Raw genomic sequence first — 14,458 nt, 5'->3', positions numbered from 1 at the left:
CCTTGCAGGGTAGACAGTTTCCTCACATAAGCCTAAGAGGAGCCTGAAATGACCAGAAGCCATCTTGAACAGCCCACAGCCCATCCACAAGAAATTCTGAGAGACCGTATTCGGCCTAGTGGTCAAGGTGCCTGTGCCCCCAACTTGAGTACCCTGGTTCAATTCCTGGCTCTGGGCTAATGCAGATCCCAGCAGACAGCAGTGATGGCCCAAGTAATTGAGTTCCTGCCACCCAGGTGGGAGACCTGGACTGCACTGTCGGCCCCAGCTTTTGGCCTGGCCCAGTCCCAGCTGTTGTGGGAATGTAGGGAGTGCACCAACAGATGGAAGCTCTCTGTGAATTTTACCCTTGCAGCAGAGGCTGGTGTATTCTCTATATTCCTTCCATTGTTCACTAATCAACCGTCACAGTAAGTCAGCAATTTACAAAAACAACAGGAGTCTAGAGTATTTGGTTGGAATAAATTTATTTCATCTGTCTGTAAACAAGGTGTTTTAATAGTTATGGCATTTTTTTAAATGCATATTAAATCAGATGAGTTAGACTGTATCCCAGATGTAACAAAGTGCAGGGAAAGAAATGGACAAATCAGCAACAAGATTTGTTTTTAAATCTGTACATTATCCACAAGGCCCAAACAATAGAAGCAAATACTAGAATGTCCCTAAAATAGTGCCATTCGAAAGAAACCCTTAATAGGTCAGTTAAAATCCATCTCACAACAGCAACAGTTCATTTTAACAATAGTATGGCACGGAATACATATGGAAAAAATTCATCACAAGACAGCCAAGTCCACAATAATGCAACTTTATATAAAAACTCAAGCTGCAAATAAAAATTGGTCCTATGAAGAACAAACTGGACACACTCCAGATGGTTATGTTGGGATATCTAATGTCCATAATGGCAGCCTTTTACAATTTTACTAAAGAGTAGAAGCTGGTGTGCAAAGAAAAAGGAACAAACATCTGAGCTACTGCAGTGATGGAATGTCCCTGGGGAGTCACCAGTCTAGTACGGTCATGGGAGGAAGTGCCTTTTGCTCTTGGTTTGTAGTTGCACTCTTTACACGTCCTATAGACATTATGAAAAAAGGTTTGTCTCTACTCAAGTGCAACAACAATACGAAAAAGCAGACTCCTGCAGCTCTCAATAGCTCGTCAACGAAAGGGGTGTTAATTGGGTAAATTAACCAGGCACTGCATGAAAGAAGATGGACTCAAACCAAAGACCTCATGTGCGAAGGAGTGGGTAGGAAGAGAGGAGTGAAGGAAAGATGCATGCACGTTTTCCTCCCAACCATGCGCTATGAAAGGAAGACTACATGAGCCAAGTAAGTGCTCAAAGTGCTGAAAACACACTGATCAAATTAGATTGTACAACCGGCACCTTGCTTAATATTAACTTATTTTAGTAATCAATATCCCATTAATTGCTAAGACAATGTAATGCCCAACTTGGCATGCCCCCTCCCCCCAATTTCAAGGTATCATGCAAATCATTATTGTGCTGCAATTATGTTGCCAGGTGAGGGTTGGTTACATACAGTGGTTAACATACAAGTGATCCATTGGGCAAACAGGAATATGACTTTAGAAAATAGGTAAAGAAAAGTTAGCTACCATCTATAGTCTGGTAGCGCTGTGACCATATTTGGGGTGGTGATGAAGACAGCTGCTAGGTAGATGGGGAGAGGCTGCTTACACATCAGACCTCCTCAGGTATAAAGCGAGTTCATATGCTTTCTTGTTAAGTGTGCCTCCGTGGACACCTTCCTTTCCCATGACTATAACCAATGCTGGAGTACACAAGGAAACAAAACAAAAGTGAACAGAATTATTTAAGGGGGGGAGGGCAGAAAGAAAGACACCTTTCCCCACCAACAGAGGGATACAAAGGAGACACAGGTTCATACCCCATCACCCTGCATTGCTAATAAAATTTCCAGAATTAAGACTTAAGCTTACAGCTAGGAAAGTTTAAGAGCAATTTTCCCCTAATACTTAACAGTCTGCCTAGCAGCTAGAACCCAGAGTCTCTCAAGTATTTTGCCATTGAGTATGCCTTCTTATTCAATCCGCCTCCATGGACCCCTTCTTTTCCCATTACAAAGACCAAGACTGAAAGAGAAAGAAGAAAAGTGTTTCAAAAGTAGTGTTAATCAAGAAAGTCACATAAGTTTTAGCAGACAGAACCCCGATTAATAAGTTAACATTAAGTTAGTTTTCCATAAACTGTCGAGCACTGAAGTCAATTAGGTCTCCAAAGTGGAGAGCTTTCAACAAGTAATATACTGAAGACACAACACAGCAGCTGTGAATGCACTGTAGCCCAATCAATGCCACAACAAGGTCTACACAAGTGTCCTCACATAGCTAGGGGAAAAATGTGGCCATTTATCTTCCATTTTAGGACAAAAAAATTCTAGTTATCAGAACGAATATATATATTACTTGGTCCAAAAATATAACCTTAAAAAAGTAGCTAATTATTACATACTCTCCCCTGATTTAACATGTTTGGTAAATACAAACTATTAAGTCTTACCAGTGAGGTTAAATGTATCTATTACTTCCAGAGGAAACCAAGATCACATTTTAAACAGCATTTTATGTGTCACTCAGAAAAGATCAAATTAAAATAGTGTAAGCCTTGTGCTTGTTAATAATATCTCCACTCTGCTAGCCTTGTTTTTGATTGGGTTCTAACATTCCGAAACAGGCTTACTATTTCTAATAACAGGTTTTTCTATGATGCAAATTCAAAGTTCTATCTGTAACATACACACACAGGTATGTGTCAGATTTTCTATTCACTACCACTAGATGTCAGTAGTGCTCCATAGTATGATAACGTTCGGGTTTCACATCATGTGGCTAATGCTTCTTCTTTAGCATATTTATCTCTGAGAGCAGCTAATGTTGAGAGATTTGTCTACTTTCAAAATCATCTAATTTTCTATAGATAAATACTCAGAAGCATCAAGTCACACCTGAACAAAGTAACCTGAAGGACAATCAGAGGAAGTTGGTAGAACCCCAACATTAATTTTACAGCTCACCGTGCTTCCAAGTCCCTCAGCACGGGAAGCTGGTCTTCAACTCAGATGTTCCAAGTCTGCTATATAAGGCTACAGAGATAAGCCCTCCTTATATTCAAAATGCTTATCCAGGTTAACACATTTATGTACATTTGTAAATCACCTAAAATTCGTAATAAACCTCAATTTCGAAGTTTCTTATGAAAAAGTAGTAATACTTAAGTGCAGTAAGAATTGTGGTAATGTTGACAAAAGTCCAAAGACGGGGGCAAGCACTGTGGTATAGTGCGTAAAGCTGCCACTGGGGGAATGAAGTCCCAGCTGCTCCACTTCCAATACAGCTCCCTGCTAATGTGCCTGGGAAAGCAGTGGAGGATGGCCCAAGTGCTTGGGTCCTTGCACCCACATGGAAGGCCTGGAAGAAGCTCCTGGCTTCAGATCGGCCCAGCTCCAGCCGTTGCAGCCATTTGGGGAGTAAACCAGCGGATGGAAGATCCCTCTCTCCCCACCTTTCAAATAAATAAATAAATCTTAAAACAAAAAATAAGTCTCGAGACAGCAGAATTTTTGGACCAAGTATATAAACTAAACCTAATTTTCTACTTTTCAGACACATTTATGCTTTAAAAATATTTTAGTAAATGGGAAATTTTCTTCAACATGCTCACCTGATTGCAATGTTTCTGATAGGAAAATGAACCACTGTTAACTTTTCTTTATGCTGAACAGTGAAATGATTAAAATGTAAGCAAAAAAAAAGGAGAGATCTGAAAGTTAAAGACTCAAAAACACTAAAATAATGAAATAACCTGAACGATTAACCGTATGATACACCACAGGGTTACCAGGTGACATGTATAGCAGTTTAAGAGACAACTGATTTTGCATTCACAAAAGCTGAAAACGAAGAGTTGACATCAATGTTCTACTTTAGAATAAAGCCAGGATGCCAGAAGCTAACAGCTGCTGTGGAGCAGGTTTGCAAACCTGAGACAGGGCTTCCCTTCAGTGCTGGGCAGTTCACAAAAACCACCTTAATAGCCATTATGGACTAACTGTACTCACGCTGTGAAAGCAACCGCTTACTAAGTTGTAATGTGGCATGCAACTCTGAGCCAAAAGAATACCGCTTACCTCTGCCAGCTCTGCCCACAGCAACGTTGTACGTTGGCTCCCCACCTTGACTCTTTGTCCGGATGTCCATTGTGCAGTCCCCATCGACATATAGACTATCTCTGATCACTGAGCACTTCTTTGCGCCAAGAGTCAAGCCGTTGGTAAAGAAACCTTCTCGGTCTTTTCCTACAATCATATCTATTTCTACTGGCTGCCCCAAAAAAAAAGAAAAAGGAAAAAAACATTAAGTTGTAGTTAAATCCGTTCAAGGCTCCAGGTAAAGGGTCAGACTCTGCTCCGTTCATACTAGCACTACGAGAGGGCCACGTGGCACGAACGTGGAATCAAGAGTCAGTCTCTTCCGCAGGATTACCCAGTCCCATGGACTACACGCTTTCTACCAGCTCATCTGCTTGCACAGTTCCCAGTGCGGTCAGCTAACTAAAGACCAGTCTATACAAAGAATCTCTCCAAGTGTCCGGCTGTTGACACTAGGCAAACTACAAACTTGAGAGTTATTTATAAATCATATCGAGTCAGGCGGTGCCTGAAGGTCTATGTCACGGTAAAGACTCGGCTATAAACTCTTTCCTCACCAGCTTGTCTGGCGTATTTAGTCACATCGCAGTCAGTCACATCACATCAAATTTAAAGTTGCCTGAAAGTCTCCCAAAATAAAGGCAGTGCTTGGCAGATCAGTTCACGTCCCTGCTGGGAAGAGCTGCAAATACCCCTCTGAGTGTCAATCCCTAACACCAGTGCATTTCCAAATTCGTATTTCCCTCCTGTTTTTCTAGCCACTACTTTTTTTTTTTTCCCTCTCCAACTTCCCTTCCCCTCCCATCTCAGTAATCAGTTTTCTTTCTGGGCAAATGCAAAGCAGGTTCTGTCTACAGCACTGCAGCTGGCACCGGTAAAAGAACAGAGAAAATGGAGGGAGCTTGGGCAAGAAACTGAGGTAGCCAGCAGAACCGGAAAGGAGAAAGCGTGCATCCTAACATTCCATGAATAAGAAGGAAGGCGTCGCCCCCATCAGAACTGCAGAGTCATAGCAGGCCCCAGCCATTTCCAAGCAACTCCAGCAATCTTCCCAGCCAGCCAGCGGGAACTCACACACAAAGACAAGAGGACTGCAGGGGAAAAAAAAAAGTTGATCATCAGATGCCAATTCTCCCTAAGAATTGTATTCCACTGCGGGTACAGAAGACCTTCCAGTGCTAGAATGAAGACCCTACTTCTACAGTTAGACCTCAAACCGTGTTAAGTAGCAAAGGACTAATTAATACTCCTAACACGGGAGCGGAATTTTGGTACCTGGTATCTGATGGGAAGAGAGCTGGAGGCTGGGAGATTAAGGAAATGAGCTCGGATTTGATACAACTGTCACAATTTCAGCGGGAGCCTTGGGGAGACACAGGCGAAACAATAAGCAGTGCTCTAGGCTCAGTTTCAAATATTTCCGGAACATGTGGCAACCAAGTCAAAACCATCAGTCAGGAGAAAAGCAGGCAGCGTGAGGCATAAACCTGCATTAGTTCCTCCGCTCCCATCACTGAAGAGGGAGGGACTTGGAGAAGTCCAGGGGCCCCTCGCTCTTCAGATTACTAAGAGCCCATTAAAAGCATTCCCTTTTTAGACCTATGTTGCGTAACGAGGGATAACGGTGTATCGATGAATCTCCATAGGCGGCGGAGAGAAATCAATGGCAGTTCGCCATCTTGGAGAATTAAAAAAAAAAAAAAAAAAACCTATAGAGCCAGTGCTGAAGTCGAGATTCACGAATCCACCTACGTGGTCCGCGTCCATTTCTCGCAAGCCCCAGAGGCCCAGACAGCGGCAAACCTACGCAAAGTCGCTTCGAGAATCCCGGGGGCCGGGCGGCCGCCGCCGCCGCCTCCCACAGCCCCCGGCGCGGGCGGCCCGGGCCCCCGGTGCACCCCCGCCGGGGCCCGACCCCCGCTTCCCACCCCAGGATGAGCGAAGCACACCTCAGGGCTTGCAAGGGACCTAGAGACGACGTACCGAGCAGAGAAGGGAAGCCCCCTCCGGCCCACCCCGGCGGAGCGCGACCCCTCCCCCAACACGGGTGCCCAGGCGGCCGCCGCCCCCGCTGGTCAGCGCGGCCCCAGACAAGGGGGCGTCCCCGGGCCTCCGCCTCCCGCGCCGGCCGCTCGCCGCACCCTCCGCCCCGCACACCTGCCGGCTCGGCCCTCCAGCCCCGGGCCCCCGCTGCGGCGCCCACCCCGGGCCGGCCAGCCCCCGCTCCCCGGGGCCCCGGGGTCCCGGCCGCCGCCGCTCCTCACCGTGATGCTCTGGAAGACGCCCCCAGCCGTGGCTGCCCAGACGTATTTGGCGTCGCAGTAGCCGACAATGGCGGCCTCCTGGCAGCAGCCATCGCACATCAGGTTATCCACGTAGCTCTGCCAACCGGCCATCTTCGAGCCCTTCGCACTGCAGCGGGGACGGCGAGCAGCAGCAGGCGCAGCGGCAGCGGCGGCGGCGGCGGGCGCGGGCGGCGGCGGGCGCGGGGGGAGGCGGGGCGGGGGCGGGGAGGAGGCGGCTCTGCGCAGGCACCGACCGCCCCCCTCCCCGAGGAGCTGCGGCGGGAGGACGCGGGGACGGCGGGGAGGGACGAGGCGCGGGGCGCGCCGACCCGGCCGCAGCCGCGGGGCCCACGAGCCGGCGGCGGGAGGCTGCGGGGCGGCTGTGGCGGCGGCTGTGGCGGCGGCCGCTCCTCACCGCGGCTCCCTCAGCTCTCCGCGGCCGCGGCGGGACGTGCGCGCGCGTGCGTGCGTGTGTGCGTGCGATCCTTCCGCGGCGCCCCGACACGGAGGGTCCCGGGCAGGCGCGGGAGGAGCAGGGCAGAGGGGGGAGGCTGGGGCGGGGGCGCGGAGGGATACCGCTCCGGGACAATCACGGCCGCCACGTGCGGCGGCCGCCGGCCGGGGAGCTGCTGGCTGCGGCGCCTAGGCTCTGGGGTCCGCCGCGGGGGCTTCCCCCGGGACGCAGCGGCGGCGGGGCGAGGGGACGCCTGGGAGTCCCCGCGGCCGGGCGGCGTCGCGCGGCGCTCCGGCGGCCCGGGATGCGGCTTTTTGAGCCTCGGTGTCGGGTTGCGGAGTTGCCCGGGAGACGGGATGCGGAGCGCTGGCTGCAGGCGGCGGGGTCGCCCACGCCCCTGCCCCTGCGAGGCGAGCCCCGCGGGCCCCGCTCCGCTGCAGCCCGCGCACCTCTCGGCCACCAAGGTTAGCGCAGCGGGCGCGCTCCTGCAATCAGAGCAGGCGCCCCGGGCTCTCGGGAATGTTGCTGAGCTCGGCAGATCTTTCATTGTTGCCTCGTCTGGGTACCAGGGGCCTGGAATTCTGTGGGTTCTCTGCGGGGAGCAGGCCGCTTAGGGCTGTTAGTGGCTTGTGGGGCTGAAAGGCTCGTGGATTCCGAACAAAACGAGTAAGAGAATGGTGTAACCTGTTTGTTAGCCAGTGGGGAAGTTACTGATGGGGCGAAGAAAAAAGCTGAAAATACAGAGAATTGCACAGAACATTTCTGCTCTCTGAGGATGTAGAAGAAAGTCGGGACCCAGGCCTGGGAAAGGCTCGTCCCGGGTGGACTTTGGTTGGAGACCAGCGAGCCCTCTCGAGTCTGTGGTAACCTCTATGAGTAGACCCGGAATTGGGCTTGTCCCACATCGGGACCTTCAGTTTTCAGTTAACACAAGCACTCTGCCAGTTAAGGGAAAGAAGAAGGCGCCAGGACCTTGAACATCAGGCGTCCGACCAGACACCTACGGTGTAAGGTCAAAGTCTGTAGAATGGCGAAGATGGGAGTCAGTGTTGCCACACAAGCTAATTGGTCCTGAGGTTTCATGGTTTTTTTGCTGTTTGCCTTGAAATGTTCAGGGAAAAATCTACAGTAGGAGAACCACCTAGCCCTGCAAGTTAGGGACCTGTCAGATCGACAGGATGTGTACCCTCCTGTTGTGACAATACCTGTGTGGTACAAAACCTGCGCCAAAAGTTGTTCCATTTGTGCCCCTGCGCCTCCCACCTGATTTAGTTACACTTACTCCTCCTCGTTGAGTACGCCTGTGTTTTGGTGGTGGTGGTTGGCGGTTTTAATCCTTCAGTCTTAGCGTTGTCACCTTGAGAACCAAAAAGAAACGCGCTGGGAAGGTGGACGTGCTCACTCAGAATCCACCAAGAAGTACGTAGATGATTGGGGCGTGTCCTTACGTGTGTTATAATGCAGTAAGTTTAAACAAACAAAAAGAGAAAAAGTGAGGAAAACGTTAAGTACATTGACATGGAGCTTCATTGGTATCTGAAGTACTTAAAGTTTCATTTCTAGACTTCATTACCTTATTGTATGGCACAGTTAGAAATAACTGTGTTCCATCCTTACTCTTTTATGCTTGGCTTTAAACCATGAGAGGATTAGACCAACTGAATGTTTTGGACAGTCACATAGCAAACAATTCTAAATCTAGTATCTATTGAGCAAATAAATTCACAAGAATTTAGAATTCCTGCCTTCTTTCCTGCGATTTTCAAATGTAGCGTTATATTTTAAATTACTCCTACTTTCCTAACACGGTATTATTATTTTTCCAAGACTGCATAGAGTAAAATGGAAACAACCATGAATACCGTGTTCATTGTAATAGATTAGCAGGGTTTTACACTTACATTTTTAGGCTATACCATCTGCTGGCTCTGTTTGCGGTACCCTGATGAAGTCAGCCTGTGTGCGGTTTCTTCAGAGCCGGGTGCCCTCTTATCTAGTCATATACAGTGATCTGTTCCTATTTCATCCAACCGTTGCTTACTACTCAGTAAAAATGTTTCAAAAAGAAAAGCATAAGTAGAGGTAGAATATGGAGTTTTAGGAATAACAATATAGATTAACCTGAATCCAAGGGATTATCAATATGAGAAAAAGGGTAATGACCAACTTGTATCTTTCTCTTCTGTTTTCAGGGTACCGAATCCCCAGAGTAGTAATAGCAGTGTCTGGGAAGACATCTAGAAAAGTTGTGATGCATGTTGATACAGACACCCAGAATGTTAGTCATCAACCAATTGGTAGCATATTTCAATTTGGAGTCCTTTATTATTATGCCTTTTTTCCAAAATTCTTTCATTCTTATTGAATAAAACAGGAACTATGTGGCAAACCACATTCTAAAATGTGTAAATAGTACTTGATCCATTGAAGTCCATGAATAAATCAATTGGCATTTGAGGAAAGCAAACATGAGAACTTGTTAAAAGTTAAAATATACACAACCTGGCAAACACTGAGTATAGGACAAAATATAGACAATACTTGGACCAAAATGTAGTAAAACCTTAGTTAAATTCATTCTAAACCTCAATTATCTAAAATTTTCACCCTCATAGTTCATTTTAATAAGAGTATATTAATTATAAATGTATTTATCACAACAATTCAGAGCAAAAAGTTACCCTTAATGGCACAGGCTACTACAGATGTTATCCTTAGAATATGTTCACTCATGGTTGCACTTATGATTTTTACAGTAAAGAATTAGGAGTACTTACTGTTCTAGATTTGTCCATTTAACTCTGAAATTTTAAACATTTCTTTTTATATTTTGAGAGTATAAAATAGAAGTTTAAATTGCTTCTTATTCCTTCTGAATTAAATTATCATTAAGTAGGTGCTCTCTTCCTCACCCATACGACTTTTTGTCTGAAATTCTGTTTTATCAGATATTAAGGCACTGTCCCATATCTCTGTTTATGGGCATCCACCTGCTAGAGCTGTCCTCACCCCATGCCTCTTCTCCAACTTTTCTCTGCCTTTCAGTTTTAGATGTGTGTCTTATGAAGTTCATATACTTGGATTTGGATTTGGACTTTTTAACCAATATAGCAAAACATTTATTAAGTTGGCCAGCTTATTTCACTTACATTCATTATCATTATTGATATATGCTTGGACTTGTCTGAATAAACTTTATTAGTCCCAGTTTTCTGTATTTTCCTTGCCTTTAAAAAAAAATGTGGGCTTTATCCTTCCAGATTTTTTTCCATGTTTAATTGGTATTTATTTGCTCTGTTTGTAGTCTTCAGATTTCTTAAAATTTTATCTCATATTTAATATATCAAAGCTTTAAATAATATCTTAAACCATCCCTCCAGACAATCCAAGGATCTTATAATATTTTATTTTTTTCAGTCTCATAAGCATTGATTAGACACCAGTTGTGTGCTGTCTCCCAGCTCGACACAGAACTCAGTACCCTGGGTCCCAGTCCTCAGGGGCAGCAGGAGCAGGGAGCTCAGTATTTGCCAGGCAGGCCCTCAGGTCAGAAGTGATTGGGGTCGTTGCCACTGCGGCCCCATTCATTGGCAGCCTGGTCGGCCATCAAATCCTTTGCTCCATGGCCCATGAGTCTCTGAAGGTCCTCTCTGGCATCACTGATCACCTTGGCAGCCCAGACAACCCCAGGGCCCCTTTGGGCAGTGTCATAGTTGCCCCGAACGTGGAAGTATTTGGTGCACTTATATAATTGGCTTCTCACATGTCCGCTGCCCCTTGAGTGGCCTCACCAATGAATGAAAACCAACTTTGGCTGCTGACTCCCAGGATCAAGGAGCAGAGAAGCAGGCCTGAGAGGAGCTTCATGGTGCTGGGTTCTGGTGGAGCAGAGCTGCGGTCGCTGCCTGCCAGGGACGGGAGGCTGCCTTATATGGAAGTCTCCCTACTGGGACCCTGGGGAGGTCAGGTGGGTGTGCTGTGCCTTGGCGGCCATCAGGGCCGTGAGAGGAGAGGAAGGGGGAGCCCAGTGATGGCGGCCCCAGGGCTGCAGCCCTTTCAATATTTTAAATCAGATTACTCCTCTCCAGATTATTTTGCATAGATGTGTGTGTGTGTGTGCCATTTACTATTTCTTGTAAATCAGACCATCATTCCATGATCATTTTCATTATTCCTAAAGTACATCTTTTCAAAATTCCTTTAATGGAGGTCTTTTGGTGGTAAATTCTGTTTATCTGAAAATGTCTTACACCATTTTAATTCTTGAAAAAAATAGGTTAGATCTACAATGGAAGACTGACTCTTTTAAAAAAAAAAAGGATTTCTTTATTTATTTGAAAGGCAAAGTTACAGAAGAGGGAGAGTCAGAGAGAAAGAGATCTTCCACCCACTGATTCACTCCTCAGATGGCCACAACTGTTGGAGCTGAGCTATCCGAAACCAGGAGCCGAGCACTTGGGCCATCTCTTGCTGCTTTCCCAGGTGCATTAGCAGAGAGCTGGATTGGAAGTGGAGCAGTCGGGACTTGAACTGGTGCCCACATGGATTACCAGCACTGTAGGCAGCAGCTTTACCCGCCACTCCACAGCGCCAGCTCCAGGACTGACACTTTTGAAGATATTATTCAATTTCGTTTTGGGTTCCATCGTCGTACCTATGGATGATCTTTTTTGTCTGGCTCATTTGGAATCATTTTAGTTTCCTGTGGTGTATCTATACCTAGATCTCTTTTATTCTGTGTAGGAAAATGGATTTCTGTCTGTCTTCACTTCTGGAAAATTCCCCATCACTTCCTCTTCAATTTTTCCTTTCCTCAATTCTCTCTACTCTTTCCCTTTAGACCTCCGAAGAATCCCATGTGTCTGTGTCCGCTTGTGTTCTCCAAGTCTCTTTGCTTGTTCCTTGTTTTTCACCTTCTTACTCTCTCTGCTGCATTCTGGGTAATTTCTTCAGCTGTATATTCCAGTTCATGCTTCTCTATTCCACCTGCTGTTAAACCCCTACGTTGAATTTTTTATTCATAAAATTCCATCTTTAGTTATTAGAAGTCCCATAGTATCACTATGCATTTCTTCCCAGTGTTCCTGACCATCTCTGTTTGCCCATCTTTGTGGTTCCATACATTTCTTTAAACATTTCACAACTGTTATTATATTCTCTGTATCTGAGTCTTAGAGTATGCAAATACTGTGTGTTGGTTGTCACCCATGGTGGCTTGCCCCCTTGTGTCCTTGGTGATCACAGATCGTGTGAATTGTTATTTCCTTTTTATCTTAGTATGTGGGAAGTCTAATGATCCAGACTGGGGACTCTTGCCTTCTAAGAAGGTTTGCATCTGCTACTGCTATTGCTGGCAACCTGGGGCCATGGTTTACCCTTGTGTGGTGCCCCCTGCCTGCACTGGTATCTTGTTAACTCTCCCCTCAACATGGCTCATTGGCACTGGTGCACAGAGCAGCCCATCTCTGCTGCCTGCAGACACCACTGCTCTAGTTTCCGCCCAAGATTTATTTCTCTTTATTTGGTAGGAAGAGGGAGTTTTGAAGATTCTCCTAATTTCTCATTTCTGTATGAGAATTTCAGTTGCTCCAGTTCTTCCCCGATGCTTGTTAGTGTGTCTCTTTTTTATTTGTAAACATTTTGGCTGGTGTTTAAAGGTATTTGATGGTACTTCAGTGTGACTTTAATTTGAGTATTTCCAGTGACAGATGTGAGCATCTTTTTCATGTGTTTCTTAGTCATTTGGATATGTTTTTATGATATGCAGGTGCAAATATTTTTGTTTATTAATTTATTTGATAGGTAGAATGGAGCAAGAAAGCTCCCATCCACTGGTTTATTCCCTAAATGCCTATGGCAGTGAGGCCTGGGCCAAGGCAAAGTCCCAGACTAGGAGCTAGAAAATCAACCCAGGCCTCCCATTTGGACGTTGCTTCCCAGCGTTTGTATTATTAGATGTTGGAGTCTGGAGCAGGAGGCAGGTGTGGAACCCAGGCCCCCGACAAAGGATGCAGGTGACTTAACTGCTGGGCCAGCCACCTCCTTTGTGAATTTTCTGCCATATGTTTGCGATTTTTAATGACTACGCCATAGTCCATCAACTGGGTGTAACGTAAGTTATCCTTACTGAAATACCTGGAGAGCTGAGAAGCCACAATCAAAATAGAACTTAGTTATCATCTTTGTGGTGCTGAACTTACAGAGGCGTGGGGAAAGAGGGATGTCGTTTTAGAAAAATGTCCAACAACAAGATTTAAAATACAAAGTACAGCCCTGAATTCAGTTCATCGAATGCGAAGAGCATTGTTGACTTGCCTACCCGCAGCGTCCTTGTGAACAGAATCCTGACGTTGCTTGGAGGAACAACAGATCTGATTTAAAATACTTCCACAAATGCCCTTCCAGCCAGAGGGTCATCTCATCCATTTGCCAATGCACTGGAACAGAAGTTACCTCATGGAAAGCGATTTTCTCCCGTAGCTCTGTTTGCCTTCCCAGGTGAAGGCAGAAAGGGCAGCTCGCTGGCCTAGGCTTTCTGCTCCGACCCGTCCTCCCACGTGTCTGGATCCTGTGCATTGTAGAGGTGGGGCAGCTCTTTGCCTCTGCGGTAGGGACTGTGGTGCACAATGGCAGAACAAGCCTGATTTCCTCAAGTGGCTTCACCAGGCCCACGCTGCCTGCCCCCACTCTTGTTAGATTGGATAAATAACCTCCTCACTTGGTTAAACTACCCTGACCATCCTCTGTTAAGGGCAAACTGTATCTTAACCACAACAACCTTCTCCTGCCCCACCTCGGGTCCCTAAGCATTCGGGTTTATCCAGTGTTGCTTTTCCATAATGAGATAAGCACTTGAGGAAGCACTTTATGTTTATTGCATCCCTATTGTAATAATGACTGAATTGGCCGCATCATAGAAAATTGCTCTGCCAGTTTTGTGGCAGTAATACATTAAACAGTGCCCCAGAGGCTGCAAGGATTTCTTGTACCTTCCCACATACCACACTAACTCGTAGACAATTCCCCACATGCTTTGATTGGTGCTCCCTGATCTGCCAGATGCAGAAAGAGGTTTCTGGAATCACATGTAGCACATTTCACTCTAAGAAATGTACGCTTGGGAGGCATTTATTTATTTATTTTGTAGAATTTCAAGGGAAGGGCACAAAGCCTGTGAGAATACTGATTCTTGTTATCGGAGATGTGATAGGCATACAGGCACTCCATAAGAACATCCACAAAGAGAGGACACGTCTAATTTTAATTCATCTCAGTACCTGAACACAAGCAATGAAGTTTAATTTAATTAAATACCTGGTTTTTTTTCCCCCAAAACAGTATTAAATGAGATTTTTTTTAAAAATTAATTTAAGTTATACAAATCTCATGTTTTTCACATGTACAGATTTAGGAATATAGTGGCGTCCTCCCCCCCCCCCCCCCCCGCCCACACGCCAACCCGTCCTCTTCCTCACTCTCGCATTCCCACTCTTAATTTTTACAAAGCTCTATTTTCGGTT

General features: G+C 46.2%; 1 protein-coding gene and 1 pseudogene across 2 annotated transcripts; both read right to left on the bottom strand.

Annotated features, from left to right (window-relative positions):
• Positions 1-459: 459 nt before the first annotated feature.
• Positions 460-6,660, bottom strand: PFN2 (profilin 2). Of its 2 annotated transcripts, none has more exons than XM_062213159.1 (3): positions 6,464-6,660; positions 4,179-4,371; positions 460-1,802 (listed from the first exon to the last, which is right to left on the bottom strand). In XM_062213159.1, the coding sequence occupies exons 1-3, from the start codon at positions 6,593-6,595 to the stop codon at positions 1,705-1,707; spliced, it is 423 nt and encodes a 140-aa protein (XP_062069143.1). In that variant the 5' UTR covers positions 6,596-6,660; the 3' UTR covers positions 460-1,704. The 2 variants fall into 2 exon arrangements, with proteins under 2 accessions (XP_062069143.1, XP_062069139.1); XM_062213155.1 differs by having other exon boundaries at positions 1,709-2,124.
• Positions 6,661-10,458: 3,798 nt separating this feature from the next.
• On the bottom strand, positions 10,459-10,851 carry LOC133749361 (serum amyloid A-1 protein-like; annotated as a pseudogene).
• Between the last annotated feature and the right edge of the window lie 3,607 nt (positions 10,852-14,458).

The sequence above is a fragment of the Lepus europaeus genome, chromosome 2 (genome assembly GCF_033115175.1).
Source record: "Lepus europaeus isolate LE1 chromosome 2, mLepTim1.pri, whole genome shotgun sequence".
NCBI classification, from domain to species: Eukaryota; Metazoa; Chordata; class Mammalia; order Lagomorpha; family Leporidae; genus Lepus; species Lepus europaeus.
This window is presented reverse-complemented; position numbering and strand designations above follow the sequence as displayed.